Here is a 12,368-nt window from a genome sequence, read left to right as displayed (position 1 = left end):
TATATATATATATATATATATATATAGATATATATATTTTAGTTTTAGCTTTAATAATTTTAGTACTTCAGCTTAAATTTATTTTATTGTTGGTTGTAGAGGCAACATCTCTAATTTATCAGTTATTTGGTCTAATATTATTAAAATTATATTCACAATTTACTACATTACTAAAACAAAACTGATTTTTAATAGTATTAGTTAATGATAACATTGGCTGTCGCACAGAAACTATGTATAAATGCTGTATCTCAGTAAACATCAGGTTTATGTTACCTTTTCTATTTTCCAGCGTGACAACATGCCCCACACATATGGACTTTGAAATATAATTGAAATATAAAAGCATGACTGAAATGGTCAACTGTCCACACAAATGTTACAAGAAATATATAAACTATAACTTTAAAATTAAATGTAAAATTACAAAAATTAATAGATTCATAAATAATTGATTGATAAATGTGTTAACACCTAGCTTGATATTTTTGTAGGTCTAATCATGTTGCAGGATAGTAACATTTATATTAAAAAAGGGGGGGTTAGCTAATGTAAACATGTGAAGCCGCTCGGTTCTGTGATAATACAGCAGGAAAGCGGCTGCGGATACAAAGACTCTTCTGAACAAACCAAAGCTCTGCTGGACGAGCCGCTTCACCAGCAGAGAGAGAGAGAGAGAAAGAGCAGTGCTTTTATTGTCAGAAGGAGAATGTGAGAGAGGTCTGTTTCCTTTCCTCTCGTTCAAACAGGGCCGAGTAATAATAACAGAAAGAACAAGTCAAGGTTTAGTGTTATCATGACAGAGTTCCTGTGTTATGCTTATGAAAGAGACAGACAGATGAACTGCAATTGATCTTTTAGTAGACGTAAAATAATAATAATAAAAAAACTAAACATTGTCTTGCTATCACATAAGTTACTTTCTCGGCTAATATTATGAAATATAAAATGCAATAATAACTATTTACGTCTTTCATGGTTTGATATCTTGCAATCATAGAAGAAAGTGAGATGTATCCACACATGAAAACACTATTTGTAGCAGGCCTAATACTTTAGAGCCATTTTGGCCATCCACAATTATTTAAATAAATATAAAATATTCAATATTTTTGTCCAGTCAGATCTAAAATTATTTACTTGAAGTACTCCTGATAAAAGTAATACATTTCAGTTAAACAAATATATAAATGTAATATGCATACGTAACTCCTTTATTTAAATTTTTCCTATTCATTTATTAAAATAATGAAAATATATTTAAATACAAATACAATTTATAATAGAATATATATATATATATATTTAATAACAATTATTATTTTTGCACGTATACAATGTTTAAATATATATAAAGCAAAATAAATTATCTAAGATAAAGTTTGATAGATAGATAGACAGACAGACAGACAGACAGATAGATAGATACATAGATAGATAGATAGATAGATAGATAGACAGATAAACAGACAGACAGCAGACAGACATACAGACAGACAGACAGACAGACAGACAAGACAGATAGACAGATAGATAGACAGATAGATAGATATACAGACAGATAGACAGATATATAGACAGACAGACAGACAGGATATAGATAGATGATAGACATACACACTTAATTTTACACCATTAATTTATTTTTACTTTTTCCATCAACTTATAAACTCTAGTGTGACCTGTTTAATTAAATTTTTTTTACACATACGATGACTTTTATTTATATAAAATTGTACAAAATTGTACTATAAGGAACTCAAAACTGTATCTTTCTATGGTTTTATTTTTGCTTTTAAAATTAATTTTGCATTATAAATAAATTTTTAGTTTTTCCATCAACTCATAAACCCGTTTGGCCTGTTTTTATTTAAATGTTTTATTTAAACTATAAAATATATAAAACTATACAAAAAGTCAATCAAAAAATGTTTCTAAGGCTTTATTTTGTTTTCAAAGCTAGTGTTAGATTACGAATTAATTTTAGTGCATTTCAGCATCTTTAATGAACAATTCAACTGTACACTTGCATGATGCTGCCACCTTCTGGACAGATGCAGTATTTCGACTCAAAAAATCATTTGATGGCCCTTCACATCATACTAGTAAAACAGTCAGGGCTTGTTTTGATTATCCATCATCTAACATCTACAGAAATAATACACGGACATCAACCTGAAATTGTTTTATTATCTTACATGTAGATTATGTCAAAGCTTCCACTAAGAAAAATAGTTCAGTACAACGTAGAAAACAATCAGAGCATTAACAAGACGAACACTGTCTGTAACAAAACCACATTTCAATTTATATATTAGTGTTAATCCAAGTAACGTCCTCCTCAGTTTTGAGTTCTCTCTGTACGTGTCTCTTGGACTGTCGGGAACGTCTCTCTGAATCCTGTGCCTCGTAGAGGAGAGCCATGATCTGCCGGCGGACGCGCATCTGGACGCTGGGGTCTCTCAGCAGACGGTACTCCATGGCCACCTGGCTGGAGAAGACTGTGGCGGCGTCCGGAGACGGGTTCTCCAGGACTTTAGCGGACATCTGCTTCAACACCTCCAGCTTCTGCAGCTCGATGTCGGATTCGGAGGAGCGCGTGCGTTTGCCGGATGTGCTCCGGGGAGACAGCGAGTACGAGGCGGTTTCCTCGGGGATGCCGGTGTCTGGAGTGCCGGGCATCGGGGAGAGACACACGCTGATGGAGTCGAAACTGTCCACTTCTTTATCCGTCTCCTGCGACATTTCGTCCGACTCGTCCAGAGTCTCCTCCGCTTTATCTGAGGACGGCAAACCCAGCTACAAGAAAACCTGGGTGTTAATGACTCATGCAGTAAATGTAGACAGAATATGTAGTCATAAAAATGGAATTTACTGCATAAAACGTTCACTTTCGCCCTATGAAATGTCGTTTTTTGTAAAAAAAAAAAAAAAGTAACTGTAAAAGAATGCAACTGATTACACATGCATTTTGATTACTACAAAATTGAATTAAACTGAATTCAGACTAATTAAAACTGATTCACCAGTTAAAATGATTTGTTACATTTTAATTTGATGATAAGCTTAATTTATGCTTTCATTTGTTTGCCATTGGTTTTGATAATAAATGTGCATTAAATAATAAAAACAGAAAAATAAGTTCGAATTTCTTAAACACAGCATTTCACAGGGCCCTATTTTTGTTTAAAAAAAGATTTAAACTCTAAAAGAACTCAATTGATCACACATGCATTTTGATTACTACAAAATTAAATGATTAAACTGAATTCAGAAGAATTAAAACTGAAAACAGAATTTGGTAAAAAAAAAAATTAATTGCCTTAAAAAAGTAATCGTAAGTAAAAGTAAAAGTTCCCTAAAAAAAAGTAATTTGTTAAACTTAATAAATTGTTGTTGGGAACAATTTACAATTTGTTAACTACATTAGATTCCAACAATATTAATACATTATTAAAATCAAAAGTTGTTGTTATTTAAGGGACCTGAGCTAACATGGACTAACAATAGACAGTTGTATTCATTAACTAACATTAACAAATATTAATAAATACCCTAACAATGTATTGCTCATTGTTAATTAATGTTAGTTAATGCATTAAATATAGTTAACAAATGGATTGATTATTAAATTCCTGATTAATTAGACATGCTTTCTGGTTACTAAAATTTCATTTAAAATAAATTTAAGTTGAACCATTAAAAAAAGAATCCAGAAAAATGTAAATGTTAACAAAACAAACGGTAACACTTTCTATGAAGCCCATATTTATAATACATTATAAGGGTATTCTTAAGGCATTATAATGAATGCATAATGCATTATAAAAAAACATAATATGTTATATCAACTCATGAATAATCATAATTATAATACATCATAATACTTACGTATTTGTGGTTATACGTATAAGTTTAAGAGTATGATTATTTTGAGATAAATTTTTATTATTATTATTATTATTACTACTTATAAGTGGTCTTTGACCGCTTTAAGTAAAGTAGCATAAGAAAAATGGCAAGATATGAGACTTATAATACATTATAACTATGAGAAATATAATCCATTGTAAAAGTGGATGCAACGTGTTCATGGTGTTATAAATCATCATACTCTTAAAAGCTATAACCACAAATAAGTAAATATTATAATATATTAAAACTGTTCTTATGAATATTCATGAGATGATACAACATATTATAAGGTTTTTTATAATGCATTATGCATTCATTATAATGCCTTACGAATACCTTTATAATGTATTATAAATACGGGCTTCATAGAAAGTGTTACCAAACAAAATTATTTTGTACGGCTCTATGCACGTTTTGCTGTGTTTGCAGACGTACAGTGGTCTCGTGTCGCCGATGAACGATGTGTGGCTTCAGGAAATCAAGGGCCCTCAGGAGCCAGCGCTGCCTCATCGTGAGGGGCTTCTTCTCGCCCCCGCTTGCTTTCGGTTTCCTCAGTCTGGCATATTGAGTCCTCAGAGATGCCACCCTGGTGGCCACCGACTCCGCTGAGGAAAATCAATACGTTTAAAACATGCATTTAAAAATTCAAGCAGCCAGTTTGTCTTTAACCTCAATTTAATTCATGCCGAGTCCAACAGTGTGCCTACTGTTCAAGAGCTCTTACATTACATTAGAGTTATTTCCATTTCACAACAGTCTGGCATAACAGTGTATGAGCAAACTGAACAGCTACAACTTCAAAATGCATGTGCATGCAACATTTTCATGCACCATAAAATGCATGCAAGAAACTATTTTTATAACCGTAACACGATCTTAAGAGTCCTTTGCATTTAGGCCCTACAGAAAAAAATTAATGTGACCCTGGAGCACAAAACCGGTCTTAAAGGGATAGTTCACCCAAAAATGAAAATGTGATGTTTATCTGCTTACCCCCAGGGCATCCAAGATGTAGGTGACTTTGTTTCTTCAGTAGAACACAAACTGAGATTTTTAACTCAAACCGTTGCAGTCTGTCAGTCATATAATGGAAGTGGATGGGAATCACGGCTTTGAGCGTCAAAAAAACATACACAAACAAAAGCAAATTAAACCCTGCGGCTCGTGACGATACATTGATGTGTAAAGACACGAAACGATCGGTCTGTGCAAGAAACTGAACAGTATTTATACCGTTTTTTTCCTCTGATTCACCGCAATGTCCGAACTGTCCTGAGCGGCGGCGCGTCCTCCTGAGCGCTTTCTTAACAGCCGCCGTGTGACGCGACTTCTTCTTGCTTTATGGCGGATCACAGACTTATAAGGCCGCAGGGTTTAATTCAGTTTTGTTTGTGTATGTTTTTTTGACTCTCAAAGCCGTGATTCCCATTCACTTACATTATATGACTGACAGACTGCAACGGTTTGAGTTAAAAATCTTCGTTTGTGTTCTACTGAAGAAACAAAGTCACCTACATCGTGGATGCCCTGGGGGTAAGCAGATAAACATCACATTTTCATTTTTGGGTGAACTATCCCTTTAAGTCGCTGGGGTATATTTGTAGCAATAGCCAAAAATACATTGTATGGGTTAAAATTATCGATTTTTCTTTTATGCCAAAAATCATTAGTATATTAAGTAAAGATCATGTTCCATGAAGATATTTTGTAAATTTCCTACCGTAAATATATTAAAACTTAATTTTTGATTAGTAATATGCATTGCTAGGAACTTCATTTGGACAACTTTAAAGGCGATTTTCTTAATATTTTGATTTTTTTTGCACGCTCAAATTCCAGATTTTCAAATAGTTGTATCTCGACCAAACATTGTCCTGTCCTCACAAACCATACATCAATGGAAAGCTCATTTATTCAGATTTCAGATGATGTATAAATCTCAATTTCGAAAAATTGACCCTTATGACTGGTTTTGTGCTCCAGGGTCACATATGCCACTAACACGATCTAAGACTGAATGGGGTCGATCTTACAGAACTTTGCATCACTCACCTGTTAACACTTAGATTGTGCCTTTGTTTTTCCTTATTATAAACATGAGTTTAAACTGATTTTCTACTTTACAGCTGTGGAGAAACCACTTTTTATATTCTACACCTTTGTGCCCCACAATATAGTAAACACAAAAATAAATGTCTTTTGTTTTAATAAACTGGTAAGAAATCTGACTGGTTGATAATATTAGCTAGCTAGTATATGTAGGTAGAGTTAACACTGACTACTATTTGTAAAAACAATAAAAATAAAATAATAAAATAAAATAATCAAGGCTGCAGTATTTGGGTAATCAGCATTAAGAAGAAAGAAAGGGTTTCTGCAAGTTTTATAAAAGTAAATTTAAGACTTAAAGACTTTTTAATAATTTGAATTGAATACAATGCCAATATGGTCTCTCAATGTAAGTCTTGTATTAGCATCACCACAAAGTTTGAAAATAGAATTTCCAATAGATTATAGTTTTAATTCACTTTACAGAAAAAAATGCATTTTAAATGCATTTGCTCCCAACCACTAAAATATAAAAACTCCTTAGAGTACCTTATCATAATGCAAAAAGTGGTTCGTCCTCACTATTTGTCTTGCTTTCCAGTGCAAATGTAATCAAAATACATTTACTTGAAGCAAAATAAGAGAGAAATTTATTAAAATTATTAAATTATTTGATTAAAAATCAACTTCATTCCAAAGGGGGAAAAAATCATTCCCCATTGACATTTGTTCTTGTTTCATGCATAAACTCAATTAATTGCTCAGAAAACAAGAGTTCGTGTCAAATTTGCACCTCAAGTAAATGTTGATTTACGGATGTAGATATCTCTGCATTGGGAATTAATTGAATTAATTTAATTGAATTTTTTTGGTAGTGTGAATTTTAAGACTTTCTGCTAGGGTTTAAGACCTTTTAAGCCCTTCATTTGTGGAGAGGCAAATTAAAAACGTCTTTAAAATGCCAAAAAACCCTATAAAATGAACAATATTTGAAACCTGTTGGACCGTCTATAGGGCCATGTCACTAACTTCACCCACGGCTTCAAAATCTCACTCCAGCCAAGCAATCAAAGTTGGCAGCCCTGGCAAATTATTATTACGTTCGTGAATATGCAGAAATGCACACAGGTTGTTTTAGAATACTGTACAGTTTAACTAATTAATTCGATTTTGAGCCCATTTCACATCAGTAGCAGTATTTCTTAGCTCCTCCCCCAATACAATCAATCACATCTTGGGTAAATCTTTGATATTTGTGACCCTGGAGCACAAAACCAGTCATAAGTGTCAATTTTTTGAAATTGAGATTTATACATCACATGAAAGCTGAATAAATAAGCTTTCCATTGATGTAAGGTTTGTTATGATAGGACAATATTTGGCTGAGATACAGCTATTTGAAAATCTGGAATCTGAGGGCGCAAAAAAAAAAGAGAAAATTGCCTTTAAAGTTTATTCAAACTTAATCAAAAATTAAGTTTTGATATATTTACAGTAGGAAATGTACAAAATATCTTCATGGAACATGATCTTTATTTAATATCCTAATGATTTACGGCATAAAAGAAAAATGTATAATTTTGACCCATACAATGTATAGTTGGCTATTGCTACAAATACACCCCAGCGACTTAAGACTGCTTTTGTGCTCCAGGGTCACATATTGTATTTACTTACTTCTGCTATTAGGTTAAAGACACGTTTAAATTAGCAAGATCTTTACTTAAAACATATTTAGTTTGCACATCAATTCGTGCACTACACAAGCACTCATTTAACAGATCACTAGCATAGCATAAGCGCTCTATCATATTTACTGAAGATAAAACTCACTAGGCATCTGCAGCGCATCGGCGACCTCCCTCCATCGTTTGTCCTTCTCCTCTCGGTTGTGGTAATCGGCGGAAGAAATGTCGTACAGACATGCAGACTCCTGCCAGAGCTCGATCAGGGTCTCCTCCGCCTCGGGGGTCCACGATCTTCCAGTCATCGCGAGCGAACAATATTCTAGTCTCACCAGTCACTTTACAGTCGCTGGCCTCATTTACATAATCGCTGTAACTGTATGGAGGCGTAAACAAGCGCAGCGACGCGACTCTCCGCGAGTTTTACGGATCGGAAGACTGGGAATCTCCTTCTTTTAGTGTAATGGCGGCTTACAAACACTTGTAAAGCGTGCATACCGCCACCTACTACCTCGGAGTGTGTAGAGCAGGGTTGCCAGGTTTTCACAAAAAAGCCCGCCCAATTGCTACTCAAACGCCCAAAACTAGCCAATGGACCCTTTTCACATTTCCGGGTTTCTCAGCAGCAGAAGTCGTCATAGTTGGGTAAACTTGAACAGCGGTGAATGGGAGAGTACCACAAATATATTTTTTGCATTCCCATTTGCTCAAATAGCAACAGAAAAACTCCACAATAGTGTTTTCATGACTTTCAATAAACTGAAAAAAATTGAGAGAGACTGATAACGGCTGTCAGAAGAGAGAACCATGTCAAATTTACCGTCCCGCCCATAGACGCCGCATTAGAAACACTCTCGCATTAGCGTTAACTGTTTGTTTTTTTTTGTAATTTGATGCAAAAGTGATATAATACAAAGAATAGTGTTATAGATAAAAAACATTTTTAAATACAAATATGAAAAACTTTCGAGGATTTACGATGCTGATGACCGTTAAACGCGTCATCACAGTCTTGTGAAAAGGGTCCATGACGTTTTGACCCTTACGAAAATTAACCATGGTTTTACTACAAATTAAACCAAAAAAACATGGTTACTATCGTTAAACCATGGTAACCAAAAATTAACCATGGTTTTGCTATAACCATAGTTTAACCATGGTATTTGTAGAAAAGCTGTGGTTATACAAATGGTAGTCAATACGGCAAAAAAAATATGGTTACTACTATTTTACTATAATAAAACCATGGTTAATTTTCGTAAAGGGGAGAGGGGTCCGTCAGTAAAAATTGCGTTCTGGTGGGTGAAATACACGTTTTTTTGGCGAGGTTCCCCTGGTAAAATTTGCATTGGGGCTAGGGGAGAGCGGGGCACAATGTAACACTTTTTGAATTCTCAGTTTGTGTAAATCCACATGGGGTTCAGAATATAATTTCATCATTCACAGTAATTTCACACTTGTCCAGTATAAATATGTCGCTTTGTTTCATAATTACAATGTATACTTTTTTCTTTATTTACCTTCAAAAAATGGAAGTGAAATGTGACAACATGCCCCGTAGGTGGGGTACATTGTAACATGACTGTATGACAGCTTAAAACGTTATCTGATCTCATGAAAAAATATATATTTTGTCAATAAAATAAAAAATATTTTTTTCAAATAAATGGCTTTTTTTTTAAGAATTAAAAATAATCTGATTTTGGAGTTTGACAATGAACACATTGCAACCATGCTTGGGACAACCCACAAAAACAAGCCAAAATGCTTTACATGTCTTGAAATAATAATTTCTGAACATTAAACATTGACTGTCAGTCTTTATTCACCTGTTTCTTGTCGTTTCTTATTAAAATTCATTAAAGTAAACAGTGTAAATTATATCGCTAATGTTATGAATAGCATAGTTTAATAATGGTGGGGCACATTGTAACGCAGTGTTACAACATACTCCATCTGCGCAACTGAAATTTAAAACTGGTTAGTGTCTTCTGCTAGTTATTAAACCATAAAAAAAAACTGATATCTAAACTGATAAATAACAGATTGGAGATTAAAATAATAGCAGAGTTGTCTCATTTTAAATGAATAATAACAACTGAGATGAAAAATTTACTTAAAGTCCGCATGAAATTAAAATTGACTTTATTTACTTTACTAGCGCACATTGCTAGTCTTTATGTGAACAATTAATCCGTGCAAGTTAATCTGCTGAAAAAAATCGTTTGTCTTCGTAATCTTTAATCAAAATCTGAACATTTGCTTCCGCTCTGGAATGACATTCCTTTTCTGATGACGTCAGTTTGACGGCTTGGGCAGAATATCCTTAAACACACCCCTCCAACCCTTAGATTGCTATGAGTGAGAGACAGAGAGGAGGGGCGCAAAAATAAAACCATGCTCTCTATTCAATATTCCGTTTCAGATGGAAATACGTCACTACACTGAAATAAAGTCGGCAACAACTTCCATTTCATGCAGACTTTAAGCCAGAAATGTAATTTTACTATGGTAAAATAAATGTTCAGCGATATCTTCAAAAGACTTTTGAAATTTGGTGCACTTTTTTCTCTATATAATGTTGATACGGTAACTAGTAAATACTATCAATTTTGTTATGCTAGCATGTGTGGAAATATTTAAACCACGTAAGGCTGTGTTTCTTCGTGCCCTGCGCTCCCCTAAATATCAAGTTATTGGTGTCGCTTCAACCCGCGGACAACCTGCAGCAACAGTGTTAAAGAAGCCCAATTCCGCGGGAAAACCGTGGACTTGGCAACACTTGTTTAGAGGCACGACTTCTCTTCAAACACTTACTCCATCCTTGTAATATTCTTTAAAAAATAAAAAGTCTCTAAATATCACCTAAATAATGCCCTGCCTAAAAATGTTAGGCAAATGCATGTTTCTCCTGGGGAAGTACACCAAAGACTATAGAAATACAAAGATGGTTCACTCCTATGCTTATGTTATGAATGGGAGAAACTGCAACACGCAATATGGGGGAATAGTCCCGCCTTCTAAATGAAAGAGCCAATCGCTGATTGGTAAAGTCATTGCGTCACTGCAGCGGCAGTTAGAAGCTCCGGTTCCACACTCCGAAGTCCCAATCTGAATCAAAACATTCGCAAACCCGCTCCGATGTTCCAATCTAAATCAAATCATTCGTGATCCACACTCCGAAGTCTCGATCTGAATCACAAGATTCGCAAACCCGCTCCGATGTTCCAATCTAAATCAAATCATTCACGATCCACACTCCGAAGTCCCGATCTGAATCAAAAGATTCGCGAACCCGCTCTGATGTTCCAATCTAAATCAAATCATTCGCGATCCACACTCCGAAATCCCGATCTGAATCACAAGATTCGCAAACCCGCTCCGATGTTCCAATCTAAATCAAATCATTCGCGATCCACACTCCGAAGTCCCGATCTGAATAATGATTCGCGAACCATCATTTTAGTTTTGGACTTTCAATTTGCGAAATGATTCGCAAACCCACTCCTAAGTTCCAGTCTGAATCAAATGATTCACAATACGCGATCCGATTGGAGCCGATTCACTATATTTTAAATAGTTTGACCACTGCAATTCAGTTGGTGACAGGACGTTGAAAGCACCCAGTCATATCATACCACAGAAGTGAATGTTAAAAATCATAAATATTTGAGAAATTACTCTTGTATATTACTGTATTTGTGATAGTGTAAAAAGAGCAAATGGAAGAAGCAGATGAACACAAAACACTGAACATTAAATTCAGATCTAGGCTTTTGTAGACAGTTGAAGTCTGAGAACACAATGGCAGAACATACATCTCAGTAAAGGAGCCTCAAGCTGTTCTCATGTATTTTTAGCCCACCAACTCACAAGGCATGTGGGATGTGTTTACCATCTACAGATCAAGCCATAGTTCACCTTACTCTCCAGAGTTAAAGGACCATGATTACTGTGGGCCGCTGTTGAACCATAACAAACTCACATTACAGCAATACACTTTTCTCAGTTTGCAATATCAAGCGGCATAATGGACTGTTTTTTTGTTCAGATAAAATAACTGGAAGCGAGTGAAACCAGAAGCCGCGCAAATTACAAATGGCCTTCTTTACTTTTTAAATACACATTCCTGGTCTTAATTAACATTGCTTGTAATTCTAAAGAAAATAAATTATTGTCTTTGTAATCTTGTATCAGAATGCCATAACTCGCCTCCAATTCCAGATCCACATTTATGCTTTTATCCAAAAAGCATCCAATGCTTATGTGCATTATGAAGCAACATCTGGCACATTTGTTCTAAGCTACAAAAGAGAAAATTTGTTTTAAGTGCTTTTGCTGAGAACATATGCAACATAATTAAAACCAGTCTGGTGTGCTAAAATGAGCTCAGCACTTGTTCCAAAGAGGTAAAGATCCATGTTCATGCATTATATTAAAGTTAATCAAGGTCAGCGATGTTCAGTGTTGCCAACTCATTTTCAGGTGAAGTTGCTAAAGGAAGGTTGATTTGTTGCTAAAAGTTGCTAAATGATGTTGTGATGTCATTGCGTGATGACGTCATTACGTAATCACGACGCAAAATTGTGTCAAATCTCAGCAAAAACATATATATTTTATATATGTTAATTTAGATTTGTTCGTAACAATATAAATGCATAATATAAAATTAAAATATAAATAACTATTATTAAATGCATTGAATTATCGAAAACGTAC

At 34.5% G+C, this 12,368-nt stretch overlaps 1 protein-coding gene across 1 annotated transcript; it reads right to left on the bottom strand.

Moving 5' to 3' along the window:
* Positions 1-2,170: 2,170 nt before the first annotated feature.
* On the bottom strand, positions 2,171-8,137 carry LOC107694413 (uncharacterized). Its single transcript, XM_016494101.1, has 3 exons — positions 7,798-8,137; positions 4,351-4,520; positions 2,171-2,799 (listed from the first exon to the last, which is right to left on the bottom strand). The coding sequence occupies exons 1-3, from the start codon at positions 7,952-7,954 to the stop codon at positions 2,308-2,310; spliced, it is 819 nt and encodes a 272-aa protein (XP_016349587.1). The 5' UTR covers positions 7,955-8,137; the 3' UTR covers positions 2,171-2,307.
* Positions 8,138-12,368: the final 4,231 nt, after the last annotated feature.

Source organism: Sinocyclocheilus anshuiensis, unplaced genomic scaffold (assembly GCF_001515605.1).
Source record: "Sinocyclocheilus anshuiensis isolate Anshui unplaced genomic scaffold, SAMN03320099.WGS_v1.1 scaffold1826, whole genome shotgun sequence".
Lineage (NCBI taxonomy): Eukaryota > Metazoa > Chordata > Actinopteri > Cypriniformes > Cyprinidae > Sinocyclocheilus > Sinocyclocheilus anshuiensis.
Note: the sequence above shows the minus strand (reverse complement) of the source record. Positions and strands in the feature narration are given on the sequence as shown.